The 16541-nt window shown below is 28.0% G+C and overlaps 1 protein-coding gene across 1 annotated transcript; it reads left to right on the forward strand.

Moving 5' to 3' along the window:
- The first annotated feature begins 464 nt into the window (after positions 1–464).
- On the forward strand, positions 465–15704 carry LOC111612991 (aspartate aminotransferase, cytoplasmic-like). Its single transcript, XM_023354287.1, has 5 exons — positions 465–635; positions 4888–5069; positions 7896–8004; positions 13994–14110; positions 15316–15704. The coding sequence occupies exons 1-5, from the start codon at positions 524–526 to the stop codon at positions 15702–15704; spliced, it is 909 nt and encodes a 302-aa protein (XP_023210055.1). The 5' UTR covers positions 465–523.
- The last annotated feature ends 837 nt before the right edge of the window (positions 15705–16541 follow it).

The following is a 16541-nucleotide window of genomic DNA, read 5'->3' on the forward strand; positions in this document are numbered from 1 at the left end:
AAATTAGACGGAAAATTTGTTAAAAGATAAAATTAATGAGGTCATTTTATGTAAAAAAAAAATCAAATAAACCCTAAAATATGTCAAATTTTTTTAGAATATTTTATGTTCAACTTCTGAAATTTTTATTCAAATATATTGAACTTTTAATAATGAAATGTTCCTCTATATTTGTTTTTTAAATTAATAATTTGTTTTATTAAAACTTTTTTTAAAATGTAATTTTAATCTGTACTGCAATTTAAAATCTCAAAAATTATTTAATTCTATCAAATAAAACATTATAAAATTTTAAAAATAGAAATATCTAATAAATGTTACTTTATTATTTATTTGTTATTTATTACTTTTAATTCATTTACGCATTTTAAAATTCATTTCCGTATTAAAAAAATTATAGAAATGTTACGTCATACAGTATATCCTTCGACGTCACACAGCAGATAACCAATTATAAAGTGTTTCGACCGGCTCAATTCGTCCTTTATCGAAGGTCTTCGTTAAAGTGAATACATAGAAAAGAATGGCTTCCAGGTTTGCTAACGTGCAAAGTGCTCCTCCTGTCGAAATATTTGCTTTGAACAGAGCTTATAAAGAAGACAAAGATCCAAATAAAGTAGATCTAGGAATTGGCGGTAAGTTACACTTCTAACAATACTTAATAATGCATGTTTAGTGTATATTTAAACTTACCATCACATTTAAAGTGCTTAAAAGTATTGATTTATTTGAATATTTGAGAAATTTATTTAAAGAAGTTACTACAGGCTTGTTCATTGATTTAATCTTTATATTTAATTTCATAATGTTAATTGTTTATTTACAGAAAAAAGTAAATGAAATACACTTATGTATACAGTATATGTGTGCAGAAATGTATTCAACTTTTTAATTACATAATTTAAAGGGATTTAATATTGATTTTTTTTTTAATTTTATAAACTTACTGCGGCTTAAATATTGTTTTATTTTGCAGAAAATTTACAAAAATCCTTATGTTTTTGAATTTTTGTGTCTTACAAGTATCTGTATAATAGTAATATATTCCATATATGAATTTTAATTGAAATTTGTTTGTAAAATATTTTAAATATTTATTAAACTGATATTTGTAAAAATTAATTAAAATATCTAATTTTTGTATAATGATACTGAAAAGATTTGATTATTTAATGGCACTTTTAATATAAAATAAGCAAGCTTCTGAAAACATAATTTTTCTTAAAATAATATACACTTATTCAAAGAACTACTCATTTAGGATTTTGAAATTAATTTTTGCTTTGATTGAGGAAATAGTTCAAAGATTGAACAGTGTTTTTTTTTTTTTTTTTATTAAAGGAATGATCGGTAATTTTCATTTAAATTATGCAACATTTATCTGTAGAGAAAAATCTACAAATTAATTATATTCATGATTCATCAAGAAACTTTATCATGATAGCTTGCAATACATGAACAAGTGTGATCTTTATTATTAATGCACTAAAAATTACAGTACCATAATTTTTTATAGAATTCTAATTTATAATCAAAAATCATTTTGTATTATTCATTTTGTAAGTAAATCTATTTTATCTGCAATACCACAATCGTACGAAATGTATCTTAAATTTGATATAGATCCAGTTTATTATAACAAATGTGGAAATCAACAGGTTTTTCTGACCTGGCCAGTCAACAAAGCTAGATATCCTGAATATATATAGATAATTTTTAACACATACTTACAAAACCAATTAACCATATATGTCATAGATCAAAACTGTACAAATCAAAGTTAACAATCAATTGGAAATAAATTAATTCATGAAAATTAAGAATTTCTGTGAAAATAATTTTTGTACTTTGTTTGTTTGAGGGAATAAGAACATGGGGGAATGAAGAAATCAAATTTAAAAAAAGTTTATTGATGAATTATTTTGTCTAAAATCTTTAATTAATGCACATAAAAATGAATATAGTCTTGTGTTATTTTTCATGATCTAACTTCTAATCAATCTTCAAACTCTCAATAAAGTAGTCCAAAAAGAAAGAATTTTTTTTTGTTTTTTTTTTTTTTTTTAAATTAAGCAAAATATTAACAACTATATAGGCAATGCTTAGTAAACTTTTTTCTTTCATAGTTTTCTGTAAAAACTTAAAACAGAAATGTTTACAAAAATTACACTGTGAAAATAAACTATCCAAATAAGAGCACTGTACCAGGAAAACTGTTGTGTGTTTTACCTACCAACTAATGGTAATGAGTGGGGAAAAGCAGTTGATTCAGTGTTATCAGCTCAGCTCTATTGAGCTAGAAACATTGAATCACCTTCAAAACAGATCCACATTAACCAAAACGTGCACTGATAAAAGCGACATATATCAAGGGTTATCTATATTGTTGAAAAAAATCTTGATAACATATAAGACAACATCATGTAAATGTTTTTTTATTATTAGATTGAATTGATAAATAGTAATCTTTGTAAATTCATATTTTTTAATAAAAATTGATATGTTTAGAATGAAAAATTTAATTAACAAAAAAAAAAGTGATAACTGTTACTTGTATATTTGTTACAAACAAATGTATGTTCATATTATATTTGATAATTGATACATTTTAATATAATCCTGTTATTTTAAATTATGGATTTTATTGTTATTAATAAAATTCAGTATAAAAAAAAATATTTTTATCACAATTGATTCTAACATCAATAATTTTTAAATGCCAAATGAACCACTGAATTCTTTATCAGACTGTTATTGATACATTAGGCAAAATTACTTAATAATTAATTAGCCTTGATTTAGCCAATTAAGCCATCACCTTGCAATTAAATTCAACAATTTCTAAATAAATAAATTTTATTTATATTATTCTGGAAGAAAAGATTGACCTGGAGTGGGACTCAAACCCACAATTTCTGCTTACCATGTAGATGCATTATCAATTATGTTACATGGATCTTAATTTAATGTTTACTTCTGTTAACATACTTGAGAAAATTATTAATATAATGGGTATAATATATAATTTAATTATAATTCTCCATTATATTAATAATTTTCTCAATACGCATTTGTATAAAAAACTTAGTATTTAACTATTGCATTTTTTTTTTTAGGAGATATATTATGGTAAAATTTTGAGAATTTGGAATAATATATAGTATAGTATATAGTAATAAAATTAAAATAATTTTTTTCTATTTCAAAATATTTTGATCATTTCTACATCTCCTTTTTAGAACATGTAATAAGCAGAGAAATATATAGACTACCAGGTTTATGAAACTTTTTTTATTACTGTATAAAATTTTCAAATTGAAAATCTCTAGAATTAAGTTAAATCTCTAGTTGATGTATAATTAATACAGTGATATATTTGAGTCTAGAAATGAATTAGACATATAAAGCAGTACTTTTTAATTAGTATTGTCCTAAAGGACTTTCCAACATTTTAAAGTTACGTTTTAGAAAGTAGAAGTTATGTAAAATTTTTAGATAAAACAAATCCAAAAATATACATTTACAGTATTCAAATATGCCAACTTGAATCATAAAAATGAACTGATTACATACATAAAATTTCACAAAAAATATAGTTCTGAATTAGTATTGTCCTGATGACGTGTACTCTTAAGCATGTATTAAAATCAGCTATTTGAAGTTTTAAAATAAAAATTTGTTAATTTTTTTTTTCTGAATAAATTTATATACAATGCTGGGTTTTATAATTTTTATTCTAAAAATATTTATAACTTGGTAAAAAATTTTGAAACAAAAAAAAATATACAGTAAATGAAATTTTTCTTTTTTCAATGTAAAAAAGTTGATCATGTTTAATTTTAACTTATCTTTCCTTAAATAAGAACTTTTTTGTGGTTGACCACACCTATAACCTATATTTATGGAACTCAAAATCATGTATAAACAGCGTTTTTTTGTGGCATTCATGCCATAAAGCTGTGTCACAAAAATTTAATGGCATGGCAATGATAGGTATCATTTTACTTGCCCTTCCATAAAATTTTTGTGGCACAGCTTTATAAAACTGGTGTTTATACATAATTTTGAGTTCCATAAGTATAGTGTTTATAGGTATAGTGTAACCACAAAATACCGTATAACAATTTGTTTATAATTAGCGATTATGACATTTTATGGAAATTGGCTCACTCTGCTCTTGTGCCAAACTTCCATGCCATAATTGCCTATATTATAAACTAATTGCATAATATACTATTTTTTACAATTTAAATTCAAATAATTAATCTAAAATATATTGATTTTTGAAGATAATTATAAGATAAAAAATGTTATTGATTTCAGATATTTTATTAGTACAATTGATCTAATCATATTATTTATCAAATTAATCATATCAAAAATATTATGTTATGAATTCATAATTTTTCAGTTATAATTATCAAATGATTTTATTTCTTTCAACCTTGAAAGATAAAAAATTTTATTTACTAGACAATTTATCATTATTAATTAATAAAAGATAGTTTTATGAAATTTTATCATATTTTTATTCTCATTTTCAAAATAAGTCAGAATTAATTTTATTGAATAACTTAGAACCAAAGAGAAATTTCTGATACATTTATAAATCAAAGATTATTTAATTTGTTAAATACTTTTGTAAATCAAAATTTGCATTTTTTGTAACTGCATAAATAAATTCAACATTTTACAATGTTTTATAAATATTTTTTCATCTTTGATGTTTATATCAGAAATACACAAAATATAAGCAGGGACTATTTTGAAAGTATTTGGAATATATTTTAAATTCAACATCAATCCAATGAAGTAGTAAAGTCATGAAAGTTTTATTTTAGATTACTACTATAGTAAGCATTTTTTTTTTTTTTTTTTGTTTTACAGCTTACAGAACTAATGAAGGAAAACCATGGGTTTTGCCTGTTGTGAGGAAAGTAGAGAAAGCTATGGCTGAAGATGAAACTCTAAATCATGAATATCTTAGCCAGTTAGGAATGGAAGAATTCAGTAAACTTGCTACTAGAATGCTGTTGGGAGAAGATAGCGTAGCCTTGAAGGAAAATCGTGTAAGAAAAATATTTTAGAAAAGTAGAATGAATCAATCATATATTTATTGATGCTATGTATGTAATATATACAGGATTGTCAAGAGCTTATAAAAAGGTTCATTCTGCCTTAGGTCCTAATGAACCCTTTTTCCCATAGCATGCTTTTTTGTTTTTTATAACAAAAGGTGGAGTACATAGAATGTTCATTCATTAATAAAAAACATTTTTAAAGATTATTTTTTGTTAGTAAAAAATAACATTGATTCTTTTTAGGGATACATATCACTTTGAATCTAACTTTTCTCCAGACCCAAGGAAAAATTCCCAACCTCCCCTTTGAATAGCTCTTTCACAAAACTAATAATTTTTTTTTATAAAATTGTAAATACAAAATGGAATAAAATGATTTCAAATTAATTACAATAAATTAAATTAAAAACTGTTCTAATTTTTTTTTATTCATAGTACTTTTATTCTTGATATAGAATTTATCTATTCCAAACAATTAGTTTTTATTTTTATAAAAACCAATTTTTTGATAATTTTTTTTATAATTAACTAATCTCTTATATACTGTACATGTAGTTATCCCAAATGCTAGTGAACAAAATAATAATAAATATTAGTTATTACGATTATTATTATTACTATTATTATTAAATCATACCAGTTTTTATTATAACTAAGCTATTTTAAAATTAATGTAATAAAGTTTATTTGTAATACCAATTTCTTTAACCATTAATAATCATATTACCATTTTATTGCATATATTGTCATTTTAATTGATAAGGATACAAACAGAAATTGAAATTATTTTGTCTACTTGGACCTTGTTTATTAATACAGTAAGACTTATTATACTGGTGTAGTTTCCAATTAGCAAGTAGAGGAGATCTTACAGGTTAAAATATACAAGTGAAAATAATGATACTTTATTTTGACTTTTTTACTAAGATCTCCTCTATTTGCTAATCAGAAACTATACCAGTATAATAAGTCCCATTAATAAACAACTTCATATTGATGTTGGGGTTGGAGGCGTAGATGGCCAAAACAGTGTTGGCTATCTATGCCTCTGACTCCAACATTGATGTGGAATTCTGCAAAGCATGCCTCTTACATAACTCTTTCAGACAACCCTTTCTCATTAGTAAACAATGTTCAAGTTGACAAGGATACTCTTATCAATTTCTGTTTGTAAGGACATAGAGATAAAAAGAATGGATAAAATAATTTATTCAAAGAGATATTAAATCAAAATATGTTCATCTATTCTTTTTAATCTTAATAAATGTTCAACCACAAGATAGTTAGCTTGTAAATTGTTTTCTGGATATAAACAAATATCATTTTTGAATTTCATTTTACATATTATATAATTAAACTTATGTATGTATTTAAATTTGTTTTTATATATATTTTTAAATATAACTTTTAGTTTGAAAATATTTTTGATAAATTAGTTTTAATAAAGAAAATTATTTTTGTTTCTTTTTTACTTTTTCTGCTCTGTGGACACTGAGGACGGTAAAAAAAAGGTCCATAGTTATGGGTTTGCATCTTACCAATCACTGTTTAGTGACTTTTTTATACCAGTTACTTACATTAAGTCACTAATCTGCAAGAAAATTTTGGTGGGATTACAAAAAAAATACAAAATACTCAGTTGCTTTACCTCACTCATTGGGGGTTTTTTTATTTGAATCTAAAACCAAACATGAAATAACTTATCACTAAGTGTCAATAACTACAGTCGACCCCCCTATAACACAGTTGATTATTCTGTTTTATATGAATTCCATGGGTCACTTAGATTTTACAAATACTTGTACGAGTCACTTAGATTTTACAAATACATGAGCCGTTCACAGCCCAGCACACGTATTTGTAAAATCTAAGTGACTCGTACAACATGGAATTCATATAAAACGGAATAAGCAACAGTGTTATAGGGGGGTCGACTGTAATTAACAATAAATAATGTGAGTTCAATTGTCTTCATAAGTAAACATCACACTTATTTTTTATAATTAAATGAGTGAATTTCACATTAATAAAGTAAAATAAAGTAAATGGAATTTTTGTCATCATTATTCTAATAGATGTTTGTGTCATTTAGAAAAATTTATGATACAGGATTCAAAATTATTAGTTTAGTGGTCCTTGAGGTCAGAAAGGTTGGCAAATGTTGACTTAAAATCATCCACTAGTGGCTAAGTGTGTGGTATTTTTTTTTCTATTATATTTTGTATGTGTTTTTTTAATGTTTAAATCTTATTGTGAAATATGACTAAATTATTGGATGATTTTAAAGTATATGATGAATGCTAAATATTTATTTAAATTAAGAAGTTAATTTTGAATTTAACTAAGCAATGTAGAAAATTCCTGTTGAGAATATAAATCAGGAGTAGGATTCTAACCTGCAATTACCAATGCAACCTTTGATCTGATCATCTTTGTCAGAAATATATTACTTTGACTTGTCATATGGCTTTATTGGTCATTTAAGACAGAAATTTAAACTACTGCATAAGATTCTAGAAAATAGAATCAAATTTTCTAATTGAATTCAATATTAATAATTACAAATTCTTGTTTACATAAGATAGTGGCTTTATTACTTCAGACCAATCTAAAATTTTAATTCAGATTTTATTAAATTAAAACAGAATTAAGGAGTTTGTCTCATTTGTCCCTTTCATTCTCCAAACTGAAGATTACAATATATTATTCAATCAGTTAGTGGGCTAATTTTATGTAGAACACTTTATTATAATTTATAATGGTATTTCTCTATGAATTAAAAATTTTTATAATTTATTTTATATTTATTTTCAGGCATTTGGTGTACAGACACTTAGTGGAACTGGAGCCTTGCGATTGGGTGCAGATACTTTGGCTAAGCATGTCAACTATACTACTTTTTACATGTCAGCTCCAACATGGCGTAAATATTTTATATAATATATTTTTGGCTCTAGCTTCTATTTAGAAAAACTAACTAATATTTAAAATAATCAAACCCCTTAGTATTTCCAGCAACGAAGTATTTAATAAAATAATAATAAAATAATAGTATGTTTGACACACATAGAGAATTAAATTACATATGTACAATAGCTGCACAACAGGGATATCGTATAAGTGAAATTAATGCTCTTATTGCTAAATTTTGTAATCAAACAAATAAGCAACCTACAACTAAGAACCAAGGACAAAGAGTAGTTCTCACCTATATACCTTTCCTGCAATCGATGATTGATTAAAAAATTATTTCATAAGAATAATTTGTGTTATTTATCCTACGATTTATAGAATTTTACGAAATGATAAGAAGAAAGGAAACCTTAACAATAGTACAGGAGTTTATTCTATTCCTTTAAGTGACTGCCATTTTAATTCAGATCTTGTTTACGTTGGTGCCACTATGAGACTTTTAAAACAGAGGCTTAAAGAACATAAGTATTCATTACGTGCCAGATGATTTCTTCGACATGCCACTTNGCATGGCTAAAATCTGTACATGGCACGTCCTACCTTGTCCATAAAGTCCACATCTTTTGTTCTGCTGGTAAAAATTGAGAAATGACCCAGGCAAATAACACTGGACAACAATGATTTTTTTTCGAGCTCAAAATTAGCATATTCTTATATATTTTCATCTGCTGAATTCAAAAATCACTATAAAAATGACCAATTAGCTCTTGCTTTTGGAGCAGCGGTTCCCAACCAGTGCTCCGCGGACAACCAGTGGTCTGCAAGAGCTAAAATATGGTCTGCAAAAGATTTAAAACTTAGATTTATTTTAAATTATAATTTAAAATGATTGACATAATCTAAATAATACAAAATATGAGAGAGGTTTTTATAGTAAAATTTGTAAAAAAATATTTCATTATAAAAAATATATGCATCTTCAATTATTTAAAATTTTTGTTGGCATTTTTTCTGTAAAACTCCTCAGATCAGCATATAATAAAACTACACTCTATTATAGAATATATATTTATGCAAACATGACAGCCCTCCTTGACTCAATTATGCTGAGCACAAGTGGAAAATATGTGGCAATCTAAAAGTCATCATTGTACTCTTAGGAATGCAACTGGGGTACACTAAATATTGTTGCTTTTTATGTATGTGGGACAGTAGGGATAGGAAATCACATTACATTCAAGCGGACGGGCCTGCAAGAAATCTTGACTCTACCAAGAAAAATATCATTGCCAAGCCTCTTGTGGACCCAAAAGATGTTCTTCTTCCCCTCTTCATATCAAGCTGGGTTTAATGAAAACTTGTCAAAGGTATGAACCAGAAAGGACAAGCATTTAGGTACTTAAGAGACAAAAATTCCTAGATTGAGTGATGCAAAGGTTAAGGAAGTTATTTTTGTTGGGCCACAAATTCGAAAACTTGTAAAGGATCCCATATTTGACCAAGTTTTGGAGGGAAGAGAAAAGGAAGCTTGGGAAGCCTTAAAGGGAGTTATTCGTGGATTCTTAGGTAACAAAAGAGACAATAACTTCACTCGGTGACAATACTTCTGGAAAAATATCAACTCGGATGTAGCATGTCCCGCAAAATCCATTTTCTCCATTCCCACCTAGACTTTTCCCTCCTAGTTGTGGAGCTGTCAGCGATGAACATAGGGAAAGATTCTACCAGGATATTTCTGTATTGGAACAAAGATATCAGGGCCATTGGAATGAAGCAATGCATGTGGATTAGTGCTGGTCTGTGTATAGGGATGCACCATAACTCACAAGAGGCAAGCCAAAAGAAAATGATCTCATGAAGTCACCACATGATTTTCTTCACCAAACCACCTACCAGGTATTCTATTAATTTAGAACTCTTAGAATGTTACTGTAATTTTAAAAAAATTAAAAGCACTTTCAATGTTGTTAGCATATGTAATTAAAATGTATCGTTTTTCTCTTAAGCTGTTAAAATCACCTATTGTATACAACAGAAACTAGAGCTAATAAAAATTTTTCTTTGTCATATTCAATTTTCTCACCCCAAAATTAGTAAGATTTCACTCATGAAATAAAGGAAACATTCAAAAACATTTTTTTTTGTTGTCCAGTGTAATTTGGATCGGCTACGCCAACGGTGGGCAACCCCCGGCCCGCGGGCCAGCTACGGCCCGCGAAGAGTTTCTATCCGTCCCGTGAGATGTTTAGAAGAAATTATAAATAAATATTTTTCGATGTAATTCGTCTAGTTTAAATTGAATATTATTTTCTGAAGTGTTGCGGCAGCAATGACAGGAAAAAATAAGGGAGTCATTTCCTTATTCAAACAAAAAATGGGAGAACAGAATTTTTCTAAATTATTTATATCTCATCGCATCATCCATCAAGAAAATCTGTGTGCAAAAGCTATGCAATTAGTAATGTAATGTCTGTCGTATCCAACTACATAGTGCTTTTTATTGTGTGTTAATTATTTTATTGTGTTTAAATTCACTTAGATTTTACAAATAAGTGAGCCGTTCACAGCCCGGCATACGCATTTGTAAAATCTAAGTGACTCATACAACATGGAATTCATATAAAATGGAATAATCAACACTGTTCTAGGGAGGGTCGACTGTAGTAATTAATTTATTTTTATTTATTTATTTCATATTTGCAGACTAAAAATTTACAGGTCACAAGGTGTCAATTAACTACTATGGCCCGCGGAAAAAACGTAAAATTTATTCTGGCCCATGTTATAAAAAAGGTTGCCCACCCTTGGGCTATGCAATATTTACAATAATGTCAAGATATTATATAAATCCAAGATCGGCATGGTTGTCGAATCAAAAGGTTAACTAAACGAAGTAAAAAGATGTCTCTCCTTATTAGAGTTTAGGAGCAAAGTGAGGTCAAAGGGCAAAGGTCACGCAGTGGCGCCCTCTGCCCTGTACGTCAAATTTTTATCAAGCCCACGATTTTACCATACTAAATAATGTTAAAAAAAACCGACTTGTAACAACATAAAACTGTTTTAACATCATATTTGAAGCACTCCCAAATTTACAAAATTAGATTACAAATTTTATTTAACATAGGACCGAACACACAGTTTCTTCTAAGGTCAGAGTTCAATTCTTAGAATGACTGTGGGTGGACCCTTATCTGACTTCGGTGGGGTGAAGTGTGTATTTTACCTGTTTGTAGAAGAGGGTCACCATTTTGTATTTTATTTTGACTCGGTTCTCGGTCCCGTGACTACCTAAGAGTCTGGATTTTTTTTATGCTCAAATGATTTGGGCACCTAATACTCTGTTCCAAATATCAACTCTCAACATGCACTTCTTCATACCTCTAAGCTGGTAATATTGACCAGCAGTGTGATTTTATAAACAAGACAGTCTTGTCAATAAATGAACTATATCACAGATAATATTTTTAATAAAATGCTTATAAATATAGTAGAATCTGGTTTTAATGGATCACTCAAGCTACCAAAAATTATCCATTGTTTCAAGAATCTGTTATATTGTGAACAATTGATTTCCCACTTACCCAGGAAAATATCAGTTATTTAAAGAAATTTCTGTTTTAATCTTCTACATATAAGAAATAACTGTAATTGAAATTAAATAATCTCTTGAGATCTATATTCTTTATTCTATAGAAATATGTATATTACAAGATTGTGCATTATGCCATGCATAATGATAAAGCTGATGGAAACTTTGCCACTTTTTATACTTACAGTATATAAAATACAATACATATGCTTATTAGCACTTGAAATGAGATTTTTAGTAAATCATAAAGTTATCTTTGTTTGTTTTGATGCCACTTTCTGCCCTTTGAGTACAACAACCACTCGATATTAGTAATATCGAGTGGTTGTTGTACATTAGCAAAATCAAAAAGTCTCTTCTTTACGCTAAAACTCATCAGGAAAGCCTTTTAACTTGAAAAGACTTGATGTCCTTGCTAAATTTAGGCATTACACCTGGAACAGAAGTAGTTACTAATCAATGCTTCATGTGAATGAGCTGATGTGTAGCTGCACCGTTAGACAATAGTTATGGTTCACATTTTCTATGTATTTTGTTCTGCATGCAATGCATTTTTTTTATACCACATCCAGAAATTTTAAATATTAATTATGTTTACAGTAGAGCATCGATTATCCGACTCAATTGGGAACTCAGGTTGAAAGAATGAAAAAAATACATTATTAGTATAGTATATTAGTATATCCCATGTAATTAGTATATTAGTAATATTGCTCTTAACCTACTTCGCGTTGAATTTTCATCGATGTTAAGCATAACAACAAAATTTTTTAAAAAATAATAGTCGTCACTATTGTATTGTTAAAAATTATTTTTAATTTATTTTNTATATTAGTATATCCCATGTAATTAGTATATTAGTAATATTGCTCTTAACCTACTTCGCGTTGAATTTTCATCGATGTTAAGCATAACAACAAAATTTTTTAAAAAATAATAGTCGTCACTATTGTATTGTTAAAAATTATTTTTAAATTATTTTGTTGCTCACAAAACAAACAACCACTCATAATTAGAAAATTAAGTCTCGTTTAAATACTGGCCTTCCTTTCATGGTCGAGCTGGTGTTGCCAGCTAAAACACACAAAAATTTAACAAAGATAATATTAAAGTAGCCAAGACATACCCAAATATTGTAGCGCCACTTCACTAGCAGACATTTGAAATTTGCTGCCTAGAACGGTTGGTTAACCGATGTGACGGTTAATCAGGGGTCAGATAATCGATGCTCTACTGTAGTATATTTACTGCAGAGTATAATGTACTCTTTAGTAAAATCTTGTTTTCAGATTCTTCTTTCTTTGGCTGAGTAGCAAATATTTATGCATTAATTTGCACTTTTATATTTTAATCAGCCACCCTTATTTTAATTATAAACATTTTTTTAGAATGTATTGTTAATCTTTAGGAGATATCTTGAGAGGAAAAGAAATGAATATTTTAACATTTCAATCTGATTATTTATTTACCAAATATCTGCACAGATAAGACAATAGTTCAATCATAAAAAAAGATCCCCAAAATCCGGAGTCATCTTATAGAACAGATATGGGGGGGGAAATATATTGAAATTTATATAAATTAAAACCATTATAAAAAACTGACAAACCGTAATTACCCTACTCTCTACCAGTAAATATGTCCACAAAATAGAATAGTCCATACGACGTTTTTGTGAATGGTCGAGATCATTATCTGAATGCCCAAATCAGTGTGAATGTTTGCAACAATCACAAGGCAGTACTGCCATATGAAAGATAATAAAATTTGTTCATTCGAAAAATTACGAATAGGACATAATTCCGTGTACATTATGATCGCTGATCTAAACTAAATTCATAGGCCATTGATAGTTTGGGGTCATCTTATAGGACAGATATATGCCAAAACTATAAAACTTTGATGAAAATTTATACCTCATCTTATCTGAAAGTTGTCTTATCTGTGCAGATATACAGTAATTAACAAAAAATTTCTAAAAGTAAAAAACAAAAAATTTATTTTAATATTTCACTGGTTGATTTTTTTAATGAAAGAATTCATTAAGAAATCAACCAGTGAAATATTAAAATAAAAAAATGTTTAAAGTAAATAACCAATTTTTATATTCTCTAAAAGGAATGTTTTGACCATTTTTGAAAATTTAATTTGTCTTTTTAATTGTTTGATAAAAGAATGTCCTTTTTGTTATTTCTCAAATTTAAAATTTTTATTTTATTATTATTATTTGCTATTGCTTGCCTTTTTCAGAATAACTGTTTTCATTATCTGTAGCATAATAAAATATTTAAATATTTTATTAACAGATTTGTGTAAATTTTAAATTGAAGTTTAAAAAATTGGTTTTTTTATTTTAAATATAATTTAAAATTAGTAGATATTAAATTATCTATATTAAAATAAATTTTAGCAAACCATAGACTAGTTTTTATGAATGCTGGCTTTAAGGAATGTCGAACTTACCGATATTGGGATGCAAAAACTAGAAGTTTAGATTTTGATGGAATGATTGAAGATATGAAGGTTAGTAAGTGTTCTGAAATATATTATAGTTTTATATTAAATAAAACTATTATAATAGTCTTTGGAAAAAAACTGTTAATAATATTTCATCATTTATTTCATTTAATTTATTAATTTAATATTCTTACATTTTAAAAAATGTTTTTAATGATATAATACAACGTCACTTCATGCCAATGTTTATTATATGATTATAACACTTACATGTTGTGGCGGTACAGGAGTGGAGTCTTGGAGAATGAAGTTTACAAAGTCTGCAAACTTTACATTCGACAAATTCACAAACTTTACATGACATCGACTTTACAAAGTTTGCAGACTTTGTAAAGTTGATGTCATTTCTTTATTTCTGTTTGTTCTGCATTTCGAGGCTGTCATACTGGCAAATACTCTATTCCTCAATTCTAGTCACCCAATATCACATGTTGTACACTTGTGAGAAGCTCTTTTTCTTGTCACTCATAATAATTATTTCCAATTTAATGGAAAAATATATAAACAAATGCAAGGTGTACCAATGGGTTCCCCACTATCTCCTGTTTTAGCTGAACTGATTATGAGGAATATAGAACATCGAGTTTTTAATGCCCCCTTAACTATCCAATATCCTCTCATGTATAATATACGTTACGTCGATGATGTGTTAATTGTGTGGGACGGCTCCNCAAGGTGTACCAATGGGTTCCCCACTATCTCCTGTTTTAGCTGAACTGATTATGAGGAATATAGAACATCGAGTTTTTAATGCCCCCTTAACTATCCAATATCCTCTCATGTATAATATACGTTACGTCGATGATGTGTTAATTGTGTGGGACGGCTCCAATGAGAGTTTACAACAATTCATGCAAATGTTAACCTCCATTTATCATTCAATTAATTTTACCATTGAAGAGCAAAAAAAAAACAATAGAATCTCCTTCCTGGATCTAGACATATGTATGTCTTCCGAGCTTACATTCACTGTACATAATAGAAATAATAAAGCACAGCAAATCATACCTGCTACTGCTTACCAGCCATCACACTACAAAAATTCTGCTATTTCTTCTCTAATATCTTCTTCCTTCTACCCAGTCACAAGTGGAAGATGAGTTATCTATCATTTATAATGCCATGTTAAATGCTGGTTATTCATGCTCTAAATTTACATTTCTTCAAAATCGTGTTAAGAATAAATTATTTTCGAAATCTTTTCTTTCTAATAAGGAATACCTAAGAATAGCACACCCCCAAGACCCTATTTAGGTCGCATTTCTTTGAAAATTGCACATATGTTTAGAACTAACAGTTTTGTTCTACCAATAACACCGCCACCAAGTCTAAGAAGACTACTGTGTAATGATAGGGACAGATATCGGTGGAATGAAAAATCGGGAATCTTCCAAGTCCTACTAAAACATGCATTGTCAGGTGAAGAAATCAGTTATGTAAGGGGACAGTCATGTTCGTGTATTCTTGAACATCAAGAAGACATCAAAAATGGCAGGCCAGTTACAGAGTTAGCAAAGAAAGTGCTTGACCGCAATTACCATCAGCTCTGGAGCAAAGCAAAATTACTGAAATGCTGCAACGAATATAAAGAGCTATTTGTTTGAGAGAGTCACTATATTTATGCCACTGAACCGTGCAACTCCCCCAACTCTTGAATTACCAGAAATTTGGGTAACAGCTTTTAAACAACTCAATTCACGATGTTGAAAGTCTTTGCTACTCAGATGTCTTTTTGACATATCTTATACTTTATGCATGTTCTGGGCTTTTTTATGGCCTTATTCTTCCTAAAACATGCTTATTTAAAACTGTTTTCCTTCCATGCGCTATGATGCACAAAAGGATTTTTAAATAACATTCAAAAACGAAAAATCAGTTAAACCATCAGAAATATTGGTTCGATAATTTCAAAAATCCGAAATTTGTGAAACCGTCTGATTATAGTTCGAAAATCTTAATCTGTTGTATTCGATAGACCGCCTGAAGACAGTAGTTATATACTACTGAAAGTACTAGCAGATGAGCTCATTTTCTAAAGTCAGACGAGTTCATTCTCCATGACTCCACTCCTGTAACGCCACAACATGTAAGTGTTATAATCATATGAAATGTTTTTAAATTAGCATCATCCAGTAATTACAAAGACAAGTAAGAATTCTTTGTAATTGCTTCTACCAATCCTAAGCATGTAGTAAACAATTGGGTTACATAGTCTGTTAGATAAATATTAATCAAATGTGTAAAAATAGGATGTATACAAAATATGACTACTAAAATGTTTAAGCAGTTACACACTCCATAGCATATACTTCATTACAGTAATAAAAAATATTACACAATTTCCTCTCAAAAATTTTTAATGTATGGAAGGAGACAGTAGATAATGGACTAAAAGATATGCAATATTAAAAAATTTTGTTTGTAAATACTGCTCTTCTTTC

The sequence above is a fragment of the Centruroides sculpturatus genome, unplaced genomic scaffold (genome assembly GCF_000671375.1).
Source record: "Centruroides sculpturatus isolate CEXI.00-Female unplaced genomic scaffold, Cexi_2.0 scaffold1682, whole genome shotgun sequence".
NCBI classification, from domain to species: Eukaryota; Metazoa; Arthropoda; class Arachnida; order Scorpiones; family Buthidae; genus Centruroides; species Centruroides sculpturatus.

Bases quoted from the DNA above. Each gene is read 5' to 3' on its own strand.
- LOC111612991 (XM_023354287.1), top strand. From the start codon at position 524: ATGGCTTCCAGGTTTGCTAACGTGCAAAGTGCTCCTCCTGTCGAAATA. The intron at 636-4,887 runs GTAAGTTACACT...TTTGTTTTACAG, and splicing joins AGTAGATCTAGGAATTGGCG to CTTACAGAACTAATGAAGGA. The intron at 8,005-13,993 runs GTAAATATTTTA...AATAAATTTTAG, and splicing joins CATGTCAGCTCCAACATGGC to CAAACCATAGACTAGTTTTT.